Source organism: Kogia breviceps, chromosome 5 (genome assembly GCF_026419965.1).
Source record: "Kogia breviceps isolate mKogBre1 chromosome 5, mKogBre1 haplotype 1, whole genome shotgun sequence".
Taxonomy (NCBI): Eukaryota; Metazoa; Chordata; class Mammalia; order Artiodactyla; family Physeteridae; genus Kogia; species Kogia breviceps.
Genome location: NC_081314.1, coordinates 146,268,236 through 146,295,633, shown reverse-complemented (window position 1 = coordinate 146,295,633; position 27,398 = coordinate 146,268,236). Strand labels below are relative to the sequence as shown.

Sequence of the window (27,398 nt, the reverse complement as noted above, 5' to 3'; positions counted from 1 at the left end):
CATACCATGTACACACACACACACACCATGTACACACACATACCATGTACACACACACACACCATGTACACACACATACCATGTACGCACACACACACCATGTACACACACATACCATGTACGCACACACACAGTGTACCTATGCACACACCGTGTACACATACCATATACACACGCAGCATGTACACACACACTGTGTACATATGCACACCTTGTCCACACACTGTGTACACACACACACACACCGTGTACACACACACCCATGCCCCACGGGCAGCTAGTTCGTCAGCGCACTGGCAGTGGAGGCCCTGCCCCAGGGCAGACACTAAAAAAGAGATGGGAGTTATTCACATCTGCCTGTCAGGCGTGAAGCAGTTTTCTATCACTGCAGTATTTTTATCCTTCTAAAAGAAGAACTGGTCTTTTTCACAAGCTTCTAAACCTGCTAGAACAATGAAGAAAAAAACATCCTTCTGATTACTCAAATTACGCCAAAAGCACCAATAAGGTTGCCAGATAATCTAGTATCACGTCAACTTCAATCTGAAATCAACACAGCAGGTCCATTTCTGCACCCAAAGTCGCGCTTTTCCTCTAGAGGCCAACATCGACCAGGTAAGCCCAGCGGCGCTCCCCACCCCTCGCCCCTCCCCCATCAGTCTCCCCTTGGAGCTGAAGGGGCTCTTGGTGAGAACAGACAGCCTTATTCTCCAGACCCCTCTCCCTCCCTTTCCAGGAGAAAGCTCAAGGCAACAAGGACAAAGGTCCATATTCCCAGACACCAGTGACATTTCCTTCTCCCCGACCTGCTTCTTCCCCCTAATGCCCTAGGGCCGGCTCATCAATGCCTCACTTTTCCGTATGAAGGGGCACAGCCACACCCACAGCTCAGACCTCTTCTTGTTTCTCGCACCTTCTGAAATCGCAAGGGGGGTTTTTTCGCCGACAATAACAAGAAGAACCGGGTCTGGGAAGCTGGGCTTAAAAATATCAACCTGGACCCGACCATGACATGTGAAGGCTTCTGAGTCACGGGGAGGGAGCGCCACCCGTGAAATGAGGACGTTGTCATGTGTCCCCAAGCCGCGCAGATAGCACGTCGGCCCCTGCCAACCCCCGGTGCTTGTTACAGCAGAAGGTCCACTCTGCCTTCGGAACAGCTGGTCAATTTGTCAGGCTGTGAACACGGACCCTGGGATTTTTCGCAGGCGCTCACGCTCTGGAAGTCGACAGGGCAACAGCCAAGGCGGCAAGCTTTCTGGGCGGTTCCCCCAAGGCGCGACTTTAATGGACGTAAAATGGTCCCCCGGGGACTCCCCTGGCGGTCCAGCGGTTAAGACCCCGCGCCCCCAATGCAGGGGACCTGGGTTCAATCCCTGGTCAGGGAACTAGATCCCGAATGCCGCAACTAAGACCCGGTGCAGACTAAATAAATAAATATTAAAAAAAAAAAAAAACCCTCCAGGGACACCCAATCACAGTGGGTCCCCACGCTTTAAAAAAAAAAAATGGTCCCCTGACCACAGCTCAGGGATGCTTTTCATCCGTTTGTCCTGAGAGCCTCTCCCCGCTCTAGCACCCCGATCTCCCTCACGTTTTGAGGTCCCTGTCAGTCTGTCTGCCTGCCCCCGCCCTCCACAAACCCAGTGTCCCCTACTAGGTTCCACTTCTGTGCTGACCCCAAACAGAAGCAGCCCCGCAGCCGTCCGCCTGAGTGGGTCTAAGTATTGTGAATTTCGGTGGGCCATTATCACGTCAGTAGGTATCGTGTACAATGATGCTCTGTGTCCACAAGCCCCGCCGAGGAGGCGCACACAACTTCCTCTCGCCTCCCATCCCACAACACTGTGGGGAAATCCACCACCTGAAAATGCGCCCCTGCAACACACAGCTTCTTGCCTGTCCTTCAAAGCCCACTACTCTGCAGACTCGGGGGACAGCGGCACGTCAGGGGCCTCTCAGCAGAGCCACTGAAACGCAATTTCCCTTTCGTGTTCCCCAGAAAAATGTCATAGCACCGAGGGTGGCGCCCAGCTCCTCCCAGGCGGGCTCCTGGCCTGGGGACGGTGGGATGCTGGCTGCAACTGCCCGGCGGGTCCCATCAGATGGGGGCCTCCCTCCCTAGCAGGATCCAAGCAGCTCTGGGAGAAAACGGTTCGGTGGGCTGCATCCCAGGCCTCGCTGAGCCGAGCCCGGCACGGGTCTGGCTCACTCCCCACCTGCCGAGGGAGCGCCTGCGCGTGCCCGGTCTGACCCTGCGGCGGGATCAGTGAGCACAGGGTCGGTGAGCACAGGGCAGGTGCTGCGGTCTCCGCCCCGCGCCCGCGTTGCCGGCTGACACGCCCACGCCGACCCTGGCATCTCCCGCTGGAGCAGAGACCGGCCCTTGATTCAGGGCAGGGCAGGCGTACTCCCTGGGGACCAGCTGCCCCCAGGCTGGGATCTGGATGTAGATGCCTCGTCTGCCGCTTCCTGAAGCTCTGGCTACAGCCATCCCCACGTGTCTCTGTCACATGCAGGCATGCGGGGACACTGGAAGGCAGAGCACACAGGTGGCAGCCCCAGCACAAAAGTCCCTTCCGCTGGGCGCCCGAGCAGCAGCCCCTGGAGCTCGCTCACTGCCGCCACCACCTGGCCTGGGACGACATGGAGAGGTGGCCTTCCCTCCAATGACTCCCCGAACCCCGTCCCCAAAGCGGGTGAAAATCCAAGCGGTGAACCTTGAAATCCAAGGCTGCCGGGAGGAGGGAGGGAAGGTCACCTCCAACCCGCCGTCACCCAGCCGGGAAGATGCCCCACGCCCCCAAGCAGCTCATCTGTAAATAAAGCTTTCTCTTGGGACACATGTCAAAGCTGAATGACATCGGAGCCACCTTCTACTAAAGAAAGATCACAGTGCAACACCAACCACAGGCCACAGACTCTCAAGAAAGGCACAGGTAAGACTCTCAAACAGGATAGCCCAGAAGGTGAGCCAAAACGCCCCGCACCCAGCAGCCGCCCCCCCCCCCAGCTCTGTGCCTCTGAGCTCGGCTTCCAGCCCCGCTGGCCGCTTCGCAGTCGGGGGGCCTCTATTTCATGAGAGCCGGGATCACTGCTCTGATACAGCAGATGGCTGTACTCCTGGCCCCAACTTCATACCGAGAAAGGGAAAGAGAAAACAAAGCAAAAATCAGCACGCGCACAAAGGCAGGCGCAGAGCACGTTGGAAGCAGGGCCTGGCTGGCGACCACTGGGCTTCGGCGCTTCCCCCGATGTTTTTACGTTAATGACATTTTTCAGAGCCCGGCAGCCCACAGCCGACGCGCCTCCAAGTAGCCAGGTGGAGCTGGGGGTGCTCGGCTCGGCCACCGGCCGCTGTGCGGAGCAGTTGGGGGTCAGTCTTAGAAGCAGCAGCTCAGAGAGCTGCTGTATGTCTACACTGGGGATTTTCAGGAGCTCGGTGACCTGGCTGAGGCTGCCGCCACCTGCTTCGTGCACTTGCCCCCTGTCCCGCGGAGAGAGCGCTGCACACGGGGCCGGCCGTGTGCCCGTTACGCGTCCTCGACGGGCTCCGGGGACACACCCTGGACCCGTGGGGCTCCTGGGTGCGATGCTGAGCCTCTCGAGGCTCCCTCTGGATGGGCCCCCGCCCATCTGCCTCCAGGACCAACTCTACGTACCCCAGCCCGGGGTTCACGGCCTTCCTTCCACACTACACACGAGCCCTTCTGGGCCCATCTCCCTTTACCCGCCTTTACCCACTGCCTCAATTTCCCGGCGCGCCGGGCTGGTCCGCTTGGGGTCTCCCCGGCCCGCCGTGCTGGTGCACGTCCTGCACTGAGGACACGCACACCGTCCTCTCTCAACCGTGTCCTACCTGTTCTTCAAACCAGTTTCCTGGCCCCTGAGGAAGAGAATGACCTTCATAGGGTGACAACAGCTCAAATCTGAAACCCGCCCCTCGCGTATCATGGGACTTGGGGCAACCTGACGTAGCTCTGTGAGCCTCTGTTTTCTCATCCGTAAACTGGGGATACACATACCTCCTACCACTGGGTGCCGTCGGAAGATGAAATGACATGAGGACTGGGAAGCATCCCATACGTGGTTGGATCTCAAAGGCTGCCCCCCACAAACCCAAAGCAATGGCTTCTTCCTCCAAAGCAACCGGGCCATTTTCATCCATTTGTTCAACTTGCCAACTCATCGTTTCGCCCCCTGCAGAGTCCCAATGGGAGGCCCGGAGGCAAACCAGCTGGTCCCATGTGCCCGCCTCCCTCCTGGGCCCGTGACAGAGTCCCCCGGGCCCCAGGCTCCTCCCCTGCAAGGCAAGGGCGACCCGGCTCCATCCGGGCTGTAGGCGGGTAAACAAGGCAGCGTGTGTCGGGCGGGGACAGAGCCTGTGGCACCGAGTGGGTGCCCATCAGGCCAGAGTCACTGTGACGGACGTTGGGTGCGATCGCATCTACTGCTGGCAGCAGAGTACTTATCGGCTCGGCCGTGATCCCCCTTCCCAGGTGTCTGGCGGGTCTCCCCCTGGCGGCCCCGCTCCTGCCAGGTACCCGGAGCAGGCCTTCCACTCCTGAACAAACCCCCAAGCCAGCGATGAGGCGTGATAGGAGGAAAGGTAAAATTGTGCGCGAGAGGGACAAAAGAGCTCGTGTTATCCTCAGTTCGGTGAGCACGAGGCCTAGAACCGGCCTCGGTTCGCGGTACCGTGTGAGAGACCCTGATGCGGGCAAGCGCACCTTCTGCTGACACCACGAGTGACCCCAGAGGACCAAGAGCAGCCACAGGGGGAACCCAGGAGCAGGCCGGGAGGAGGCGTTTCTCCTGAAGGGCCCTGACTCATTCCCACAGACGCCCCAGTGCCCAGCTTCAGGCGCCACTTCCAAGGACCGAGCCTGAGTGTGGCTTCTCAACGCCTGAGCGCCACCGCACGCAGCTGCCTCTCCCGGGGGAGCCCAGAGCCACCCTCACGGGGCGGGACGTCCACGGGAACCCCGAGGAGACCAGAGGACGACGCAGCCCCCAGCAGCACGGGGAGGGTGAACTGGGTTTCAAGCTGCCTCCTGTCCATTTAAATGCTTTCAAAACGTGACCGGAAGGGCCAGACCCCGCCAAGTCCCAGCTCAGCTCCAGCCCCTGCTTTGCCCCTGGGAACACGCCTTCAGCAGGGCCCCTCCTGCTGCGGCCAACAGAGTGGCGGCACTCGCCCCAGGAGGACGCCGACCACCCAAACGGAATCATCAGTTCCTGCCAGGCCTCGCCCCTCCGTCTTCACCTTGTGTCACTGCCTCCTGTGGTTCCTGGTCACCCAGGCTGCCGGTCAGCACCCCCACCGCCCCCGTGCACTCACCCCATTTCTGCACGGTCCCGTCCCTTCCCTTTTTAATGTCAGCGTACTTTACGTTTACAAGGTGGTGACGATGATGTGAGGACAGCTACAGCGGCCGACGGGTATCCGGGCTCACTATGCCCGGCTCTGTTCTGAGCTCTCACGGGCATTAACTTTGCTTCTCACCACAGCCCTGTGTGGCACGGACTTTAATATCCCCATTTCACAGGTGAGAACACGGAGGCACAGAGAGCTTAAATAACTCTCTTCAGGTACCACGGCTAACAGAGGGAGGGCCAGAATTTAACACCAAGCAGCCGGGCTCTAAGCCCATACCTGACACTCTGCTAATTCTCTAACGCAGACTGCATGTTTGTGAGGTTTAAAGAAGAAAAATAAATGAAGACACACGCTGTGCCCCTCCTGATCTCAGTCCCCTGCCTCACTCCAAAGGTCACCATTGTCTGGAATTGTATTCTTCCCTTATTGTTGTCTCTATTGTGTCACATTTGTATTTATCCTTAAATAATTTTGCCAGCAAGGGAAAGAAGAAGCCCAATTCTGGCATCTCCTCGTATCTAGAAAAGCGCTCTAGAAAAGCACTAAAGTTTTGCACGTTTGGGGGACTTATATAAATGGTGTCATAACGTGTGTCTTCCAAGAGTTGCTTTTCTCCTGCTCTCCGCTTTATTTTGTCTGTAAGATTCATTCTTGTCGATGCGATGACTGTGCTCCTTTTCTTTCACGCTTCTACAATGTTCCACCGCGGAGTTAAGCACCGCTTGTTACCCACTCTTCCTTCGATGAGCATTTGGGCTGTGTCTCCAGTCTCTCTGCTATTACGAAAAACACACGACGGCACTGCACGCACCTAGGAGGGAAAGTGCCGGGTCACCAAGCGCATGCGTCTTTGACTTGACTTCACAAAGCCAGATACGTGCTCCGGGGCTGCACCCCTCCACACCCGTGGAAGAAGAGCATATGCTCCCTCTACATCCTCCCCGACGCTCCGCAGTAAGGTTCTTTGTCAAAATGTTGATCCCTTCTTTTCTCGTGTAGTCGTTTCCTGGAGCTGCCTCAATAAGTTACTCCAAAGTCCACTGCTTCGAACAACAGAAATGTATCCTCTCACAGACTGGAGGCCAGAAGTCTGAAATCCAGCTGTGAGCGAGGCCGCGCTCCCTCCAAAGGCTCGAGGGGAGGGTCCTTCCTGCCTCTTCCAGCTCTGGTGGCTCCATGCCCCCCCTGGCTGGTGGCCGCATCTTCAATTTCTGCCTCTGTCTTCACCTGCCTTCTGCCCTGTGTCCCTGTGTCTTTTTAGCTCAGAGTGTCCCTTTCTCCCCTAAGACCTAGTCCTTGGATTTCAAGTCCACCCGAATCCAGGATGATCTCACCTCCAGATCCTTAACTTAATAAATCTGCCAACACCATTATTCCCAGTAAGGTCCCATTTACAGGGTCCAGGGTTGGAACATAGACTCATCATTTTTCAGGGTCACCATTCAACCCACCACCCCGTTGTCACTGTGGATGAAGAGTGTCACCGGCCGCCTGAGTAAACAAAGGATGTTGTGGCCGTGAAGCCAGCGTCCACTGCAGGCGACCCCAACCTTGCGTCCTGAGGGGACTCAGGATGGGGAAGAACAGGATGCCGGCCCCAGGGAGCTATGGTGCCTATGCAGGGAACGATTTCCACGAGCCCAGACTCTAGCATCTTCCCATACATAGAAAAGCACTAAATGCATTAACTTGAGATGTCTGGTTTTCTTTAATTAGCAGTAATCTTTTGACGGTCCAGCTACCTGTCGCAAAAACTCCTCTATATCCTGGCTCCTCCCTGACCTCTGTGGAGCCATCTGGGAGGCTGCCTCCTAGGCAGGCATGAGTCCTCAGAAAGCTCACCAAATAATCAACTCTCAACCTTTAGGTTGTGCATTTTTTTTCAGTCAACATCACACTCGAGTCCAAGATCTTCACCCGAATCGTGGTGAAACACCCTTTAGGGGCCTCCAGCCTCTCTCCTCCCAGGCACCCTGCACCCTGATCAGGCAGCCCCCGGAAAGCCCGTTTCCATCACCAAGCACCACTGACCTCTCCCAGCACCAAATCTCAACTCCACAGCCAAGCCCTCAGCAGGGTCCTTCCTTGTCGCTCCCACAACCCTTCTGTTCTAAAGAGGCTGCCTGGGCTTCCCTGGTGGCACAGTGCTTGGGAGCCTACCTGCCGATGCAGGGGACGCGGGTTCGTGCCCCGGTCCAGGAAGATCCCACGTGCCGCGGAGCGGCTGGGCCCGTGAGCCGTGGCCGCTGAGCCTGCGCATCCGGAGCCTGTGCTCCGCAACGGGAGGGGCCACAGCAGTGAGAGGCCCGCGTACCTCAAAAAAATAAATAAAATAAAATAAAATAAAATAAAGAGGCTGCCTCTGTTCTCCCCGGACATTCTGTCTCCAGGCCCCTCCTCTTCCTCTCACCAACTGCATCTGTGTCCTGTCTTCCCAGGTCATCCAAGTCCCCCCTCCCAATGCCCAGAGACCTTCTCCGTGCCAAAGAGAAGCTCATTGAGGGCCATGGTTCCTCCACTTTTTCCTCCCCAACACTCAGCAAAAGTACTTTGCTGATGACAGATAATTAAAATAAAAACATGTTGAATGACAGATGCTTAATCCCACAGAATGAAATGGAAAAAAAATTCAAATATTTTCTACCTTGAAAATTACTCACACTGAGAGAGAAGCAAACTCAACAGGAAGCAGGAAGAGGCTCAGCTAGAAATCGCTTCTTGAGAGTTTATAATCCCTCAAATGCGTACCTTAGACGCTCATGACTAATTTGAAGTACAAGGTTGCCCCAGTGTCACTGTAAAATCAAGGGCTACAGCTCTGTGGCTCTGTTGTAATTCTAGGCGTTTGACGTTTTTTGACTTATCCTAATCTGCTTACATGAGGCTTTAGTATTGACAGGAGAATCATCAATATTTCACTTTCTCACTCAGAACAAAATAAATACATGTATATAAGACACAAATTTAGATGTGGCAGTCATAGGACTTGATCTTAAACGCTGGTTTATCTTAAACCAAAAATCTCTCAACCTGCGACGTGGTTTTCTACTCTATAAAATGAGAAGACAACTACAGGGACCTTTAACAGCTTTTCCTAACTTAAAAACATACTCATATATAAATATAATCGCACATGGATGTATTTATAAATACAAGCACAAATATATGCACACGCTCTTGTATCTTGAAGCTACAGTCCTTCCTTCCTGCGAGGCAAATTTATGAAAGAGGAACGGAAAAGCTCACGGAGTTGTATTTCGTCCCTTTATGTCGGTGAGGAAAAGCTGTGCCTGATGGCTTTTCTCTCAGTCACAGGGGCTCTGTGTACTCTCCTTGCACTGGACTGAGCTTCATTTATGCAAATATTCATATTCTCAGGCAAATCGTTAGAACAGCTTTATTGTTTTTGCCAATATCTCAGGTGAAAAATGTCTCGATAGTAATGATTCCTTTTAGAGGCTATCTTATAGCCATTGATGACTATATTTCCCCTCGAGCCAACAGCCTCTAAAAACCCCCATATTAATTCCTCTCAAGTGCTTGGATGGCAAATTCAGATGTTGCCGCCTCGCAAGTCTGGAAGCTGACCGCCGAGCCAGTGAGCTGCCCAGAGGTGGGAGCTACTTGGTGGGACAGCGACCTCCCGCCCCCGGCCATCGGCTCCTGCCCCCCTCCCAGAGCTGCTACCGCCTCCGGTGACAGGTGTCCCACGGTCCTGGGCCCCCTGGGAGGCTCCTGCCCAGGGCTGCCGTTCCTGATCTCATTCCGGGACATTCTGTGGAAGGGACGCAGGCAAGGCGTCTCTCGCGGCCCCACCAGCACTTTCCCCGCCCTGAGCCCCGCCTGCCAGCCGTCAGAGCTCCAACAAGACACTCCGATGTGGGGGTGCCTCCGAGAAACGGGGTGCTCAGAAACAGACGGGAAATGCTGGATCGCCTGGCTTCCCCCAGAGTTTGGCCAGCGAGCTTAGTTCCCACCCGAGGGGGCTCCCCTCCCGAGCCACTCTCGCCCCTGCCCTGACGGGACATCCGCCCGCCTGGCCGGCCCAATCCCTCTCCCCGGATCTCTCCATGCCTCCCTCCCACGAGGGCACTCGGCTTGTCTTTGCTTCTGCTTTGCCATCTGTCCTGTCCCCCGGCTGCCCGTCTCATCTGGGCCAGATTGCAGGATGTGTGGCCCAGCTTACAAATGAGAGGACCCCGGTGTCCGCGAGAGCGCCTCGCCCAGGCAATGTCACTGTCGTGAAGCAAATCAGGATGAAGGTGTCCTGCTTCCCTCATTGGGTGATCCCTTTATCTGGCCCGAATGCCTAAAGTCAACTGGAGAAAAATGCAATTTCCGGTGTCTTTGTAATTTTTATGACTACAAACACCCCAGACTAACGTCTCCCTTGTGAATCAGGCTTATCCACAAACCAACAGAAAGGCTCAAGTTTTTACATAAACCCCTTTTTCTTTGGTTCTTCCATCTATGGACTTTCAAAAGTCTTTTGATCCTGGGGCTTCCCTGGTGGCACAGTGGTTAAGAATCCGCCCGCCAATGCAGGGGACACAGGTTCGAGCCGTGGTCCTGGAAGATTGCACACGCCGCAGAGCAACGAAGCTCGTGCGCCACAACTCCTGAGCCCTTGCGCTACAACTACTGAAGCCCGCACGCCTAGAGCCTATGCTCTGCAACAAGAGAAGCCACCGCAATGAGAAGCCCACGCACCGCAACCAAGAGTAGTCCCCGCTCGCCGCAACTAGAGGAAGCCCGCACACAGCAACCAAGACCCAATGCAGCCAGGAAAAAAAAAAAAAGTCTTCTGATACTGAAGTCGGCTTCATCCTACACCCTCCGGGACAAAGCACGGGGCATGTGGAATTCACTGGAGGAGGCCCAGGGGCAGCCCCAGAGGACACACCCCAGAAAACCAGCTCCTAGGATGGGGCTGAATTTCGGGAGGCACCTGAAGGGCAGAGCTGGGCCAGTGACTGGGGAATTCAGGACCCGCCAGGCACAGGGTAGCCGTCCTTGGAGGTCACCCTCCACAAGTGAGTCAGGAAATGAGGGCGCCCACATTTCTGGTTTCTCCTCCCCCTCCTGGAATGACTCTCTCTGAACCTGAAGTTTCTCCAGCAAGTTTGGGGTTTTCTCTGCCGAAGGCCACCCCCCTCAAAGGGAAGGTGCTTTCCCAGGGGTGAAGGTCACAGTCAGCTCTCAGCGGGTGTTTTCCAAGCTTTTCGTAGAGTCGGTTATTTGTGTGTCGAGGGGAAGGATTTCCTGGAAACAGGCCCTCGCTTTAGCACAGAGGCACAAAGCTCACGGTCAAACCACTAGGACACCTCTGTGCTCCAAGTAGAATTTTTAAAATTCATGAATGAGGGCTTCCCTGGTGGCGCAGCGGTTGAGAGTCCGCCTGCCGATGCGGGAGACGCGGGTTCGTGTCCCGGTTCGGGAAGATCCCACGTGCCGCCGAGCGGCTGGGCCCGTGAGCCGTGGCCGCTGAGCCTGCGCGTCCGGAGCCTGTGCTCCGCAACGGGAGAGGCCACAACAGCGAGAGGCCCGCGTACCGCAAAAAAAAAGGTAAGTTTAGGGGCTTCCCTGGTGGCGCAGTGGTTGAGAGTCCGCCTGCCGATGCAGGGGACGCGGGTTCGTGCCCCGGTCCGGGAAGATCCCACGTGCCGCGGAGCGGCTGGGCCCGTGAGCCGTGGCTGCTGAGCCTGCGCGTCCGGAGCCTGTGCTCCGCAGCGGGAGAGGCCGCGACGGTGAGAGGCCCGTGTACCGCAAAAAAATAAAATAAAATTCATGAATTACTCTCACTGCAATTCAGAATCTGCCATCTGGGAGACAAGGAAGAGGCTCCAGTTCTTTACCAAAAAGAGAGTGGTGATCACAAAGTAAGACAATGCCATCCATTAGGCTGTGGGTCCCGGTGCGTCAGAGGACAGACTTTCGAGGCCTTTCGGATGTGCCGATGGATTGGCGAGCCCGGGACATCAGCTGCCCGTGTTTCCTATCTGGTCCCTGGAGCTGCTGCAGAGGACTGTGGACATGCCGACCTTATTCTGCAGTGACCGGGTATCACTACATGCGAAACCCCGAGAGAAGGGCTCAGACAGGCTCATGTCAGAACACGGCACCGGGAGGGGACGGAGAGGCTCGGGGCCCACGGCCCAGCCTAGACACCCACCAGCCCCGCAGCTGCTCCTGCCGTGCTCTCCCCACCCCAGACTGACCGCAGGCTCCAGCCTCTGCGAATGATTTTGCTACTTGCTGTGTGGTTTTAGCCAGAAGAGGACAACTCTTCTTGTAGGCAAAGATGAGGAGGTTCACAGACAAGGAAAGAGAACGGCCAGGGGAGCCAGGGGAGGGGCGCGTGCACGTGGCTCCTGCGACCGCCCTCCCGCCGTCTGTGTGAGCAGTGCTGCGGAGCCCTTCCCGCCAGCCCTCTCCCCAGACTTCACAGCGGGGCCGGCCAGGGGATGAGTCGGATGGCGAAAGAGATCAACACAGCTTTACTTGGGGGCTTGACGAGGTTTTGCAAATAAGCAGAAGGAAACTTTATCTTCTTTATCCCGCACAGATGATATTGCAAACCAGGGAGCATGCACACACACACACAGACACACACACAGACACACACACACACACACAGACACACACACACACACACACACACACAAGGGTGGGTACCTAGAACACGGTTCTCTGGATCAGATGAAGACAAAAATACAATCTGTGCTCCCTTAAATAATGGTATAAACTGCTAAATCCTGGGAATTCCCTGGTGGGGCAGTGGTTAGGACTCTGCGCGTTCACTGCCGAGGGCCCGGGTTCAATCCCTGGCCAGGGAACTAAGATCACACAAGCCGCAAGGCACGGCCAAAAATGAATAAATAAATAAATGGCTGAATCCAGGCATTGCTGCCTCGTTATCGAGCGTCTGGAAGCACAGAGACGCCTTGAGGGACAGTGAACTTCTACGGGTCGCTGTGGAGGGGAGGGGCCTGCAGGCTCCCCAAGTCCACAGAGTGGGGGGCTCAGAAGCTATGCCTGGCCCTGCATCTCCCACGAAGCAAGGTCTGCATCTTTGTCCCACGACCCTCATCCCCAGGGAAGCCGACTGTGCGGGCAGGGCCGTTTCCGGCTCCGGCGTTTCAAAGGTCAAGTGTGGTTCTCAAGTGCCCGCCAGCTTCTCTGCTCTACCCCAGCGGCTCTCGGAGCAGGGTCCCCAGGCCGGCATCAGTGTCACTGGGCACTTGCTGGCCACACCGAGGCTTGCCAGCCTCAGACCCCCAAAGAGGAGCCCCGGGGCAGGGCAGGGGGCCGGTCACCCTCCGGTTTGGGACCGCTGCTCACTGGGACGGACTCCTGCCACGTCAGCTTCTGGGGGCATGAAACAGCCAAAGTGCCACCTCCTGGGCCATCGCACCCTCACCAGCTCTGAGAGCAGCTGTGGACGTGTGAGGTGGGAAAGAGCCCCCCCGAGAGGTCGGCCTCCTCCCAGCAGCAAACTCACCCCTTACCTCTCGGCACTTCTCTCCATCCCCAGATTGACCATCCGGTTCTGGGTACCAGGCGTCGCTGCCCTTAACTGCTCCAGCACCCTCCTCCCCTCTCACAGCACCGTGTTTGAAAAGCCACTGCTCCCTAATGGGAACACAGAAAGTCCAAATACAGCAGTAAGAGTAGCACGTGCTTTGATAACTTTGCACAAAATAAAAGAAAACCTCACTGCCCCACGTTCCTTAGGGATGTATCTGGCTCCGCTGTACTGTCCATGGCAGGCACATCTGTAAAAAAAAGTGACCGAAGCACCCTGGGGTCTTCTCCATACAATGGAATCATTTACCAAACAGTATAACATTATCAAACCCTATGGATTTTCAAACTCCCCCCAGAAACACAGCTCTGATGTGTCCCCCTTCAGCCTACAGCAAGCTCACTGACGTCATGTGAACCAAGAAGGCCACTTTGCACAGGTTTTCATGGAACCTGGGGGGCCCGGCCGGGTCGTTCGGCTCTCGCATTCCGAGTCCAGTCACTTCTGGACGTGGGCAGGGCTCTCAGAGCAAGTCCTTGAGCGGCAGAGTCACGAACCTCCCAGAGATCCACGTCCTCCTTCCTGGCCATCACAGGCCCCCGGGCCCCCGATTCCCGCTGGGAAGTCTGCCCACGTGGCCACCCCACCCCCGCGATGCTGACAAAGTCGCAGAGCAGCGGACTCACCCCGCACGGCCCTGCGTGCGCGAGTGTGGTGTCCACTTGTCGCGGCCGTCTGCTGTCCCCAGAGATGCAGAGCAGGCTTAATCTGGGCCGGATGCGAGTCCTGGTTGCAGGATCCCCACACCACAGCCTCCAAGCTCATCAGATTTCTGTCTGATGACACTACCTCGTTCTCAGTGAAGACAAGGCTGCAGAGCGCATGCGTGAAAGAAGGAACTATTTTAACGCTTTAAGTTCATTAAAAATGCCTGTGGACCTGGGAGCTCCAAGGATCTTTTGACAGGATGCAGGACAGAGAGGAGGAGCCCGGGGTCCTAGTGGCCCTCGTAGGAAGCCTGAAAGCGTCGCTCACGCTTCTCCAGCAGCGGTTCCCTCGTCAATGACAAGGCGGTGGGGACGCCGGCAAGGCTGGTCACACCAATGCCATCCTCCTCCGCCCACTGGGGGGCCTCGCAGCCCAAGGCGGGTACACAGGGCTGGACCCTCCCTCTAACACAAGACTTACAGCCCTGTGGCCTCCGGAGGTCCCGAACACCTCCCCCTCCTCCCTCGCGCCCAGGAGACGCTCAGCTAAGTCAGCCTTCACCGCAACTGTGCAGTAGCTTCACTTCTTTTATTTCTAAAGCCTCAGATTTTACCCCCAACTTACTTTTAGAATGATAACATCCTATTGACTCTAGGCTATTATTATTTTATTATATCCCATGTAATACCATTCATAAGGACAGTAGCCACTGTTTATTAAATGCTACATGTTGGGCACAGAGCTTCACCTCTATCAAGATATTTGGTCCAATAAGATGGGTATTATTATTATTATTAATAACCCCTTCCTACAGGGAGGTTACATGACTCAGCCAGTTGCCCAGCTAGTAAGTGGTAGAGCCGGGTTTTGAACCCTGACTCTTTGAGTCTGGAGGCCACGTTTCCAGCCCCACTCCCTTCTCTGCTGAGTGCATGTTGCTAAAAGGCGCTAGACGGGGAACCATTTTATTAAAATGAACACAGAGAGAGAAAGAAGGAAAATGTTAACTAAGCCCCACGTACAATTCAATTCATCTTAACCTCCTCCGTGGTACACATTAATTGAGAATTACCGTAAAGGAAGGAAAGTACATTTTCTACAAAACTACAGCCAGTGAGATTGCACGTTAAATATCTGCAAATCCGAGAACAGCCTTCACGTGCTGGCCACGCCGCTGCCACGGTGAGACCTCGCTCGCCACCGACACCCGCGCGGCTGCTGGAGCGGCGGGTGCAACATCCTCAACCTTCAATCGTCAAAGTCTAGCCACCAGACTAAAATGCACGGCACCTGATAAAATCTCACCTCCTCCTAAGGTAAAACCTACACAAACCTCACTCCTGAGGCCACGCTCTAAAGTGTAAGGTTGTGGGTAGCTCGTTCCAACGGTGGAAGTTTCCATCAAGTAACGACAAGTGTAGATGCTTCCATGTAAATGTCTGGACCACGCAGCCCTCCTCGGGTGGTAACCTAAAGCTCTTGGAAGGCCTCCCGGATAGAAAAAAACTCTACCTAGCTGGTCCACGAAAGCACATGCGTCTTAGCAAGACGCATTTGCTCACATCTCTGAAACGCTCTGTTGATTTAGTCCTCACTGTTGCCGCCATGAGCAGGAAACCCAGGGCACGGTAGAGAAGGAACAGTGTAGAACTTCTCTCGGAGAACAACTCTAGGGAAGCTTGTCAGCTGTGTCTCCCTCTGGGAGGGCAGGAGGCTCCAGGCATTGGGATGAGAGATCCCAGATGCCGTGCAAGAGACGGCACTTCTGTGCTGCTGGACAAGTGCGCAAGGGGCTTAACTGCTCTGAACCACAGGGCAAGGGTAAGCAAACCTTCCCACGGGGTTGCTGGGAAGACGGGGTAAGTTACTGCGCATGAGCTGTATTTATTTTTATTATTATTCATTATGCCAAATCTTTAATGAAGCCAAGAACCCAACCCTTCAGAGACCTTTGACCCACACACTGAACGGCACTGAGCCCCACTGTGTGCACGTGGGCCACAGTCACTCCCGGCTCGGACCCTCTGAGACCGGCACTCTTATCAGCCCCATTCTGCAGATGAGAAACCGAGGCCCCCAAACCATGTGGAGCCAGGCTTCAAGAGCAGGCTGCCTGACCCAGAATCCAGGCTCTCCCCACTGCCCGGCACCCCGCCTGCCCATCCACGACGCTGCAGCTGAGGCCAGCGCTTGAGCTGCCCCAAGGAAGCAGCACCTAGAAACCACTTCCTACGTGGCTAGTCAGAGATGGCTCACGGGCTTGACACAGCAAGGGAAGATCAAATCACTCCATCTCCTCGGGGCTCTTGCTTTTCCTCCCCACTTCTCCCAAGACCTCTTCCGGGGGAAAAGCATATGCTCTTCTACTGTGATTCAGATTATTGTTATTTCACACATTCATCTGGCAGACACCTAGAGGGTGCCGACTCTGAGTGAAGCCTGGGGTAGGTGGTAGAGATGAGGGGTGACTGACACAGCCCCTGCTTGGAAGCTCAGAAGAAGAAACACATAAAATCATGCACTGAGTTCTATGATCGTAGGGCAGAGGGCTAGGGAGGTGCCCAGGAAGGACCCTGGCCCTGGAGGTAAGGATGGATGAAGGCAGGCTTTCCCCCAGCTTGGGGAGGCAGGGAGGGTTCCTGGCAGAGGGTGTGGCCCAGGCAGAGAACACACAGATACTGGGTAAGCAGCCCCTTCTGCAGCAGGAGGTCCAGCTGGCTGGCACATGCAGAGTGGCTGCGGAGAAAAGAGACAAGCAGGAAAGGGCCCACAGAGAGACTTTCGGCCAGGCTAAGCACCTTGAGACTTATAGAGACTTATCCAATCCTGAAACTAAGAACACTCTTAAGAAGAGACAAAGGGACAAGATGACAGTTGTCATCCTCCTCTCTAAGCCAGACGAAAATCAGAGACGAGAAAAGCGTGTGGGGTTTGGACCAAGGCATGCAGCACATTTGTGACAACTTACAGGGTAGACCAGAAGCCCGTGATTAGACAGTGCCCTCTCATACCATTTAGGACATAACCATTTTCTGGACAGGCCGACATGCAGGTCTTAGAAACAGGAAACCCACAAGCTTCCTTTCCAAGTCTCAATGGGGACTCTCATGAAATGTGAAATTAAATGTCAGGGGTCCCCACTTTTCAACCAGCTTTTGGATATAGTCTGTTCTTGTGTTGGCAACAAGCACTGTTATTGTTTATAGCAATGGAACGTCTCGGCTATCATAAATGTGCACTTCCTTCTTTTCTTCCAAAGGTTTTCCACCCACCTCACCAGCAGCACCTCAGGAAAACACAAGAGGGAATTTATGTGTAAAAGTTACCCACCACCATCTCTGATTCCTGTATCCAACCTTCAGGTCAGTGAGTCTCAGAGAATTGAGAACCATACTTTCTAGGTAGGTTTATAAAAATGTCAACTGTACACTCACAAAATCAAATAAGCAACCAAGTAAAACCCAAGACTGTTCTCATAAGAACAATCATTAGCTCCTGGTCTCCTCGCGTTTGGTCAGGAGCCATATGAATGATGGCACTGAATGTTTCATAACTCACCTAAATTCAGCCCATAGGAACCAGACCGGCCGGGTGTATAGGGAAGACCCTGGTTCCCAGGGAGAGGCAAAGCGTGACACCTCCAGTTCCATCAAGGCATCCCAGGCCTTTGAGGCGCTGGAACGGAGTCCAACTTGGGGAAATCGTGTTTATATTTATGATCGCATGTATGGATTCTCACACACACACACACACACACACACACACACACACACACACACACACGCGCGCGCGCTGTGTACTGGATGCTACGGGAAGCACACCTAAAGTTCAGGTGCTATTTCTCTAAGCCTCGCTAACTCGCTCAGCATGGAAGTGAGTCAGCAGGGATCCGGGAAGCGGCAGCCTTGCTGCGTGACACTCTGGATTCCAGCCCACTTACTGGACCTGCCACCCAGATTCCTAAGGGAATTCCAGGATTCCAAAATCCACCCTGGTCATTTGTAAACGCTGACTGCTTCATCTGCTTGGCCCAAACCAGGAGGCCCTGCCTCTCATTACTTCACCCACAGGGAGAACCTAAAACAAAGCAAAACAAGAATATTTCATGAGGATTCAGGTTTCGGTTGTCTCACGGGAAATGCATGCACCTGACCTAATGGCCCCACTGGCCACTTTAAATAGAAGTCTGGAAAATTCATGAAGCCTCCCCATTCTGATGAAACCGATAAGGACTGAGACGCTGCACAGGACGCCAGCCATTTTCCTGAGGACAGCCTTTCTAAATATCTATGTGCTATTTCTATTCCAGTGACGTTTCCCAATTATGCTTAAAGACATCAAAATAATCATCGTTGGGTAAGAAACATCTCCATTCCTCAGATGCATTTTAGTGATGCCTCCAGAGCAAAATTAGGCTACTGGAAAGGTTCTCCCACTTTCCGGGCCCAGGTGTTCGTCTGATCTGGGCTGGAGCGGGGGGAAGTGCATGCCCGGGGGTCCGCTGTGCACAGGGCAGCCCCAGTCGGGGGTAGGCGGAGACCCCGACAGGCTCGGAGGGGCCGCAGCATCCGGACCTAGGAGCTCGGCGTCCTCTTCTCGCGCTTAACAACAGCGCCCGGCGCGCAGCCAATCGCGCGGCGCTGCCGAGGTTACCCGCGAGCGTTGACCGGTAGTAACCCCGGCGCGGGCGGCGGCGGCGGCCGGCGGCCACTGCGCACGCGCAGCGGGGCGCACCTGCCCGGCCCGCAGCTAGGCTGGCCGTGCTCTTCTCTTTCAACCATTGAAAGTTTAGGATTCCCGAGGAGCACGAAAACCTCCAGGGAGCTTCTGCCGGACCCTCAGCCAGATCTATATCTGAAAGCAGGTGTGTCCCTGCCGCTTGGCTGGGACAGCGCAAACGTCGCTCTGGGCCCCATGCCTGCAGAGTCAGCGTCCGCCCCGGCCAAGAAAAGAGATGGGTTTTTACTCCATTTTTAAGGCCGGCGGAAGAGCCTTCTTGGCTGGCGGGGTGTGGGGTGTGGGGGGTGTGTGTGGGGGGACTGGCCAGAGTGAAGTCGCTCCTTTGAGACAAGCCCGTCCGGTCGCCCTTGGAAGGAACGTAGGGGTGGACGACAGGGGCCCCGATAACCCCGTCCTGGAGAGGCAGGGCGAGGAGAGGCGCCCCGCACAGACCCCAGCCAGCTGGACCGAGTTCTGATTCACGATGGAAGCCAAGACTGCCCCCAGCCCAGCTCATGAAGGAAATCTGGGGGTCCCCTTCCCCAGCACATGAGGAGGGCTTTTGTGGCACCCCTGCTGCCGCCAGGGTCTGGGGTTGTGTTTGTCAACCGCAAAGAAAAAGTGAGAAAAACAGCTCATCTTACGTGGACCTGCGAAATGACAAAAGGGAGAAGGGTTCTCAGTGGAGCTTGTTGAGAGGCAGGTCGTTGCCTGAACCTGAGATCTGCCTCCTTCCAAGCCTCCTTTTCTCCTGGGTAATGTCCACACTGATAATGCCCTTGGCTTTCCGGGGAACACTTAATGAGACAATGTGCTAAAGCAAACAGCATTTGCTTAGTAAACAGTTATTTTTAATTTAAAAAAAAAATAGACACTTCTCCCGCCAAAAAAGTGGGAGGGAAGGAATAAAAACTGAGAAATCCCATAAAATTCCTGCTAAAAGTTTCGTTTTCAAGACAGGCAGTGGAGCTATCAAGGCGAGGGACTTTTTTGTCTGAGTGCATCAGCTCACCTTATGACAGTGAAAGAAACAGAAAGAGTCACTCAGGTTCTGTTTTTCCGTTGATCTCCACCCTTACCAGTTCACAACCAAGACCAAGAACGATCCAGCAGGGCCCCCGCTCACTGCCCTGCCCCCAGGGACGCCACTGTGGTACCTACTCCCAAAGCAGGACTCCAACCTCATCTCCTCCACGAACCACAGGCTTCTTATTTCCTCCTTTCCAGGTAGCCCTGGATCTTGATGTACCTGTTTTGTACATGGTTAGGCTTTTCTCCTCCCAATTCGTGAGCTCATTTCAAGACCAAGATTGTACGTGTTCTGCGCAACTCCAAAAAGCAGAACTTGGATCAACAAATGAACATGACTCGAATTGAGATTTCAGCTCAACAGACAGAATTCTAAGAATGAGAGTTGTGCAAACATGGACCTGGCCACGCAGGGAGATGTCAGGCTCTGGCTGTTGCCCAGACAGAGGCCGGCCGCCCGTTGTCATGGGGCGAGAGGGGCTGCTCCACGGGTGAGGGGTCAGAAGAGGGAGCTCCCAGGCCCCTTTGGGCTCCAAGATTCAGGCTCTAAATATAGGTCTCCGCTGGACATAATCACAGTCTTGAAATCACTCTGGCATGTCTTAATGTTGACACCGGATGCCCTTTACCCCACAAGCACAAAGGTGACCAACGACAACACAGCTGACAAAGTGAGAAGTAAAACTAAAGGCTGTGGGTCAGGCCGGGTCCCTGCAGGTGCATTAGCCTCCATCCTTCACTCTGAAAACTCCTCTGGAGGCCTTTTCTCAAATTAGGGGCAAAACCATGCAGTATCAGAGATATTTTACCTGAATGTAAGCTTTCCTGTAGAGGTTTTGGAACTCCATCAAGGGTTTTATAGAGTATGTACCTCCACCCTACAAACCCCTGGTTTGTACGGTTCCGTCTTGCCCAATGTTTTTTAATCTGACCCACGTGGTTCCCTTTGTTCCTTAAATAAGCAAATCTGTTGATTCGAGAACTGAACTCAAAAAGAGCAGGTGTATGGTTACTAAACATTTTCTTCTGCCAATTTATAGACAAAAGAAATGGTTTCGTGTTCAGCAGAATGTCACCCTGTGTTATTTCTTGGCCTTGATGGATTCGGTGCTGGTTTATAAGAGAGGACGTTAGTTAGTTCCGGCATGTGAGGTTGTCAAGATGTCAGCATGTTTGGGGGTGCTAAAGGAAGGCAGGAGGGCACCACCCCCCCAGCAGGTGAAAATGAGTGTCGCAAGAATGTCCTTGAAAAGTGATAGTGACACCAACCCCCCACTGAGCAGAACACAGTCCTGCAAAGTCACACTGAAGAGGCCAGATGGCTCCAGACCAGGCACGCTCTCTGGAAAAATAGCAACGTGTTACTGTGCCTTGCCAATCGGAAGGCGACGGGGGAGGCCTGACAGTGAAGCAAAGCGGAAGGGCCAGTGTCGGCAGGGCCACTTGTGCCCTGTCTACGGGGGCTGCTGAGCTGATCGAGCCACACTTGAATCACACACCCCTGATTCCAGGTCCCGACTGGTGAAGGTCTGGCTCCCATGCAGTGTGCTCCAAGGGAGAGAAGGGGCTGGCTGGAGAAGGGGCGCCTAGACCCCTTGGATGTTCGGGTTCTGCCTGTAAACTAGCGAACCCTTTTGGTTTTGTACGTGGTCACGCTACATCCATCTGTCCTGAGAGTTATAGCCCAACCTCCACAGTTTTTCAAAGCCTCTTTTGGAGCATGGAAGACGGAGGTACAGAACTATTCCAGAAGACCTCATCACCAAGTGGGCCAGAGAGGAAGCCACTGAGGGCCTGAGAACTGGCCCGGCAGGGGATGGGAGGAGCTCTCCAGCCACCTGCGTTCGCCAAGGCGACCCGGGGCCATTGCGCTCCGGGTGTAAAGCCGCAGCCTCAAGCAGGGAGCCCTGGCAAATGCAAGGTTTAGGTCTGCCACACTGCGCTATAAGACCAGTCACAGCCAGAGGTAAAGACAAAGGCACAGTATCCAAAGCCATTTCTTTCGCACCCCAAAGAAAGCCTACCTTAGAGTGATAGTTTCCAAGAAGTACAAAAGTAAGTCATTCATGCTAGGGGAACATAAACCCACCTTTGCACTCGAGCAGCCTGCCCTCTGGAGCCCCCTCTCTGCTCTGGGATTTCTATAGTTCCCCTTGCTCTGGCCTTCCCTCCCCACCCCTGTCCCGGTCGGTTGGATCAAGTCACCCAGCGCTGGGTTGGAATCCAGTCTTCCCTTAATGGAATCGCTGAAAGGGATTTTAATGGTACATTCTACTCACTTTAGCCAGCCTGTCAGAGCAGGCCTTGTGAAATTGCCATGGAAATTAAGAGAAAGCAAACTTCAATTTGAGAAGGGCGTTCAAATGCATTTTTACAGCTCAGAAGCAAACCAATACAGATAATCCGAGGTGGGGCTGCCCAGAATATTTAACTCCATCCTGGCATTTGGCAAGGATGAGGCTGGAGGGTCCGGTTTCAAAGTCGGAGGTGCTGTCCCGTTCCATCGGAGTGTTACTGGGTGAGGCGCCAGCCGGGCTGGGGAAGGGTAAAGAAAACTCTCCAGACCCTCAGATATGACTACTTTCGTTCTCAACCCACAAGGTCATAATCTTGGGAGGTGTTATTTCACTTCTAAGAATCGCGTCACCTGTTTGTGCAAAGCATGTCATACATGCCAGCCTCACCTCCCTGGCGGGGAGACGGGAGAGCCAAGCCTCTCCGTGGGATTAGGAAACCTCTTTATGGGTCCTTGTGAAAGGCAGAGGTGACTGACATCCAAGCAGGCCGATTAAAGGGGAAATGAGTCAGAGGTAACAGTCAAGGCCACCCCCCCCCGGTGGTTTTGGAAAATGCAGTGAGGCACAGCCGTGCCGTCATGGTCTCGCTGCGTGCCCACGTCAGGGCCGGATGTTTGCTAGGTGTCTTGTCACGTCCTAGCCTCAAGCCCCCCAGACCTGACTTCGCAGTCCCACCTCCCCTGCTCCTGTGACCTGGGATGTATCTCTGAACCTCGTGTACTCCACACGTTGAACGGACAGAATTGGCCCCCGAGCCGACTGGACCAAAGGGCTGCTTGAATTGTATAAATGGACATGGCTCCAGTCTCCTTGGGGGACAGACGATTAACTCCACCGTGTGGACGAGCTCTGAAAGCCCGAGAGTGCCGTCTGCGTGCAGAATTGTCTCCGCTCCACCTCAGCATTTCACAATGTGGATTCTCTGCTTAACAAGGGGTCCTAAACGTCACCAGCAGCACTGCAGCGTCTACCAGCCAGGAAGCAAAAGCTGCTTTCCAAACGAAGTCACACTGGGGTGAGTGAGGACGATCAAACCAGATTGTTCCCCTACGTCCCTCGACACAATCGTCTGTGTAACGGCACCAGAGCCCACATTGTTCCAAACCATCTGTCCCATCGACTTAGGCTACGTGAGTGAATTCCCCGAGGGAAAGTAATGACTGTATCAGAAGCCAGGGAAATCATCCTTGGGGTGTACTTTTTTTCTCCTGAGAACAGTTCCTTTCACAGTTGTGTTGTCTACTAGGAATCTTTTATACGATCCAGATTTTCCTCTCAAGACATCATTAATCATATGGTGAAAATGGAGCTACAATTGAAAATACAAGATGTTTTCTTAGGTGCTGAAGTCAGTGCCTGGCAATCGTCAAGCTCAAGAATTATAATCAGTGCCTGACATCGCCTTCTTAAAAATACTGCTATGGAGTCACTTATGACCTTTCAACTAAGGATTAAGAAGCTCTCTTTCTCCGTCTTCTTTCTCTAAAATAATTGTGTAGGAGTTTTTAATATTATTCTAATCCCAGGGCCAGGCTTTGCTACAGCGCTCTGTGTTGAGTTTGTGTTGTAGCACCATGTTCTGGGAGAAAAAGACTTTCCTAGAGTTTGCTGGAGCGCCCCGGGGTCTTCGTGACGGAGAGAAGCCTGGACTAGGAATCCGACGGCTGGGTGGTGGACCTCGCTGGCTCCGACCTTGAGCGAATCAGTCCAGCCCTCAGGCTCCTCTGTCCTCCACTCCACACTTCACTGTGGTCATTACAAGGAGCTCAGCACATAGAGTTGAATTTAAAAACAAAAAAACAAACCATGGACTCGATACAGACAGAACCGAATATGGTCAGAGAAGTAACAGCAAAAGCTCCTGTCCCAGAGTTTGCTCACACTTGGTGTCACGCGGCGCACCGCACAGAGGTGACGCGAAATATAAAACTGCCACCAGGAGCAGAGGGAAACGCTTGCCAGCTGGGCAAGCCTTTGTGGGCACCAAGCCTGGAGAAAGCAGCACTGCTTCCCTATGGCCGTGGGGACCCTGGCACCCTGAGGCCCTGCGCCAGGCGCCGCCCGGCTGCCCAAGCTGGACCACAGACTCGGAAACCACCACCCAGCCCCCCGCCTACCCCCAGCTCAGGCTCGGGGCAAGCCCCTCACACGTGGCTTCCTTTCTCTTCAGTCAGCAGGTGGACAAGTATCCCACACCCTCAAGGTGTGCGGGAGGGATAAACCCTCTAAATTCTGAACTGCGAGGGTACCAAGAACAGAGGAGACGATGGGGCTGCACGGGAGAGGGGGCACAGAGAGGGAAGTGCGCACAGGCGCTGGGGTGGGGGGAGAGGCGGGGAGGAAGCCAGACAGAGAAGTCAGGCCTCGTTGGCTGAGAAACAAAAAACCTGGACACACCAGAGTGATGGTGCCCGACTTCCTCTCCAGCTCTAGCCATCTCTGACTCACAGGCAGGTCCCTGGGGCCCACTTTCTACTCCCCCCCCCCCCGCCCCCCCGCCTGAGCCCACACAGGTTACTGCAGGGCAAGTGTCTATCCGGCAGCCATCTGGGCGGGGCTTCCCAGGAGGCCACGGGCCATGGACAGTAGCGGCCCCTCCCTCATTCATTAAGAGGCCATCGCCGTTGACCGTCAGTGTGACCAGTTCTAACACGTAGAGAACACAGGGTGGGCAAGTCGCACACCTGACCAGGAAATGATATTCTTCACCTGCCAGCCCCAGGCGAACACCTGCTGGGTTGGATTTCAAACCAAGATGCTGCCGTGGTTTTCAAACATGTGCATTTCTGCATTTCAAGCCTTCACCTGAGAGGACACCAATCCAAGCGTTTTCAGCATCATGACCACGTTTCTAAGGCCACACGTAACACGTGGACAGAAACCCGCCCACGTGGCCCACAGGTCGGCCGCGGTTTGTCTGTCGAGACCCATCAGGCCAAAACCTCACAACACCCTCCTGGTCACTCAGTGCATTTTTTCGGTAAAAATCTTTGTTCAAGCGGAGAAGGAAAAGACTGGAATCTTATGTTGAAATTTCAAGAGGCTCAAACAAATGGGCCCAACCCTGAGCCTCTCACAGAATTTCTTTGTTAACAAAACAGGCTGGCACACTCTGAAAATGCTGAGTCCCAGGTACCAATGCTATAGTATCAGCCGCTGAGAAGGTTTGGGATCTGTTCCCATCTGTGCCAACAGACACAGAATCATCCCACAACCAGCTTGGCTCGAAGGCCCCAGGGACCAGTCGATCAAGGTGCTAAACTCATGGTTCCAAGGAATTCCAGGCGCCCACGCCAACCGTCTCGACTGCTTCCCGTCAAGAGTAGGAAGCAAAATGAAGGCGATAAGGGGCAGGAAGATGAAACGTAAACAAGTGAGTCTTGGTGGGTCGTCTTCAAAAAGGAAGAAGGAGTGAATCTAGATTTCAGTTGAGAGCTCTAAACAACCCCAATATTCCAGGATATTCCGGGGCTACCTGAGTCACTTTTTTCCCAATCCCTCACAGATTTTCAAGTTGTCTTAAAGGATTCATTAGAAAGTGAGGGCCCCTGTTTCTGGGTGATATGTAACGCGTCCTCTCCCAGTCACCCCCCCTCGAAGATGGACAGGCGCAGGGAGCAGCGGGGGAGGAGGAGTGAGTTCCACGGGAAGAAGGCGGTCAGGCTCGAGAAGGAAGTACCAACCCAGGGAGGCATTAACTCCACACACTTTGAAAATCGAGAGCTGGCAAAGGAGCATCCACATTGCTAAGAAAACTCAAAATACCATCAGTCATCAATTCCCATTAACATGCAACAGGCCGGCGGCAAACTCCTGTGCGTGTGGCTCTCCCGAGACCTCCGAATCCCACCTGCTCCATCATCTCTTCTGTTTTTATGGATAGCCCCCCAACACCCGCCATGAGACAGTCCTTCCAAGATCTGTAAATATCCATGACTGGTTTCCAGAGAGGTTACTAGAGGTCACTGGTTACTTTTCAACACTTCAAGCTTGGGAGGAAACACCTGTCTTCCACTTTGCTCTGAAACATTAAACAAAAGCGTCCTATCTCGAAAGACTAACGTTAACAGCATCCAGTAAAGAGGACCCTCCGAGTGCAGACAGGAAACCAGCACACATGGACCCTGGTCAGACTCTGTGATCTTATCAGAGTTGAAGAACCAATGTGTGACTCACAGACACAGAAAACAAACTGATGCTTACCAAAGGGGAAAGGGGGGGGGGAGATAAATTAGGAGTTTGGGATGAACAGATACACACGACTATATATAAAATGGCTAAACAACAAGGACCTACTGTGTAGCACGGGGAACTGTATTCAATATCCCGTAATAACCTATAATGGAAAAGAATCTGGAAAAGTGCATACATATATATATATATATAGGTATAACTGAATCACTTTTCTACACACCTGAAACTAACACAACATTGTAAATCAACTCTACTTCAGTCAAAAAACAACAACAAACGCGGTGAATCTTGAGTCATCTAATCTGATCTGTTCGTATCATAAGTGAGGAAAAATGGGGCACAAAGCAGTTACATACATTGGCCGCAGCAGAGCCAGGGTCTGGGAAGAGAATCAGCCTCCCAGCTTCCAGACCCAGACCTTCCCAAACAACCTGCTCCTTCCTCCGAGGTGCCCGCGCCTCTGGGTGCACACAGCAGCCCCCGCCCTACCTTTCTTCCTCCACCAGGGGCCTTCTGGGACCGAGTAGGAAAGGTCCTTGAATTCGATGTTCACGGCCGCCCTCCGCGGCAGGGAGGAGAGGCGCTGGGCCTCTGTGAGACTGTTGTCCTCTTTCTTCAGATGTCCGTTCAGCAGCTCCGTCTCCATGACCTCCCTGTTGCTGGAGACCACCTCGTCCACAGAGACGCACACCGACTTGGGCTCTGTCATTGCTGCGGAGTAACTGCTGCCATTCTAGAAAGATGGGGAGGAAGCCCAAGAGCAGGTATAAGTCACATCACGGGAAGGGCCACAGGGACTCACGATCAGGCTCAGGGCCATCGAGCAGTGAGAGTCATCGATCAATGCTTCTCACCCTCCATGGCGCCCTCGGCATCACGGGAAGCGTGCTCACCTAGAGGGATTCCTCCTCCCCAGCCCTCGCTTATTCTTCTGCTAAAAACCTGCTAAAGATAAACTATGATCTACCGTCTTAGTTAGGAATCATAACATCTCATCCCCAAACTGGTAAATATTATCACCTGTCTCGAAGAATAAACACCAGCCACCCTAAAAATGATCTACCTGCAGTCCACTCACTAAAAAAATCCCATAAATATGCATGAGGCTGCTGAGAAATGCACAACTGGAAAAGCTTTACAATGAAGCTCTTTTAGTCCCTTCCTGGCGCAACCTCATCAACATTTCTCAAGAGCAATGATACCACTTGGACCGATGGGGTTTGTAGGAGATGGCCTTTGTGTTTTCCTTGTACATTTTCCAAATCCCTTACAGCTCTCCTCTCTCACTGTATCTTCATAATAGCACTGAAGTGTTGGAAAGGTCGATTTGTTTTTCTCTGGGATACAGACAAGGAAACTGAGGCACAGACACTTTTAGGGAACTGGCTCTGAGCTCTACGATCAAGTGAGGGGCGCAAGCGATCCCAGTATGAGTCATGTTAACAAACGGGTGCCTCTTCCACGGCATCACCTGGATACCTAATAATACACGGCTACACTGGCTTTCCAAGCTTCCATTGGGAGTCCACTGAACTGTTACAGATAA

The 27,398-nt window shown here is 53.9% G+C and overlaps 1 protein-coding gene across 4 annotated transcripts in view; it reads right to left on the bottom strand.

Moving 5' to 3' along the window:
• ABCG1 (ATP binding cassette subfamily G member 1) overlaps positions 1-27,398 on the bottom strand; it is a 68,268-nt gene that overhangs the window by 34,946 nt on the left and 5,924 nt on the right. For all 4 annotated transcript variants that reach the window (XM_059063992.2, XM_059063991.2, XM_067035166.1 and 1 more), the window contains exon 2: positions 26,342-26,585. In XM_059063992.2, coding sequence (XP_058919975.1) covers positions 26,342-26,585 — 244 coding nt within the window. The remainder of the gene's footprint in view (positions 1-26,341; positions 26,586-27,398) is intronic.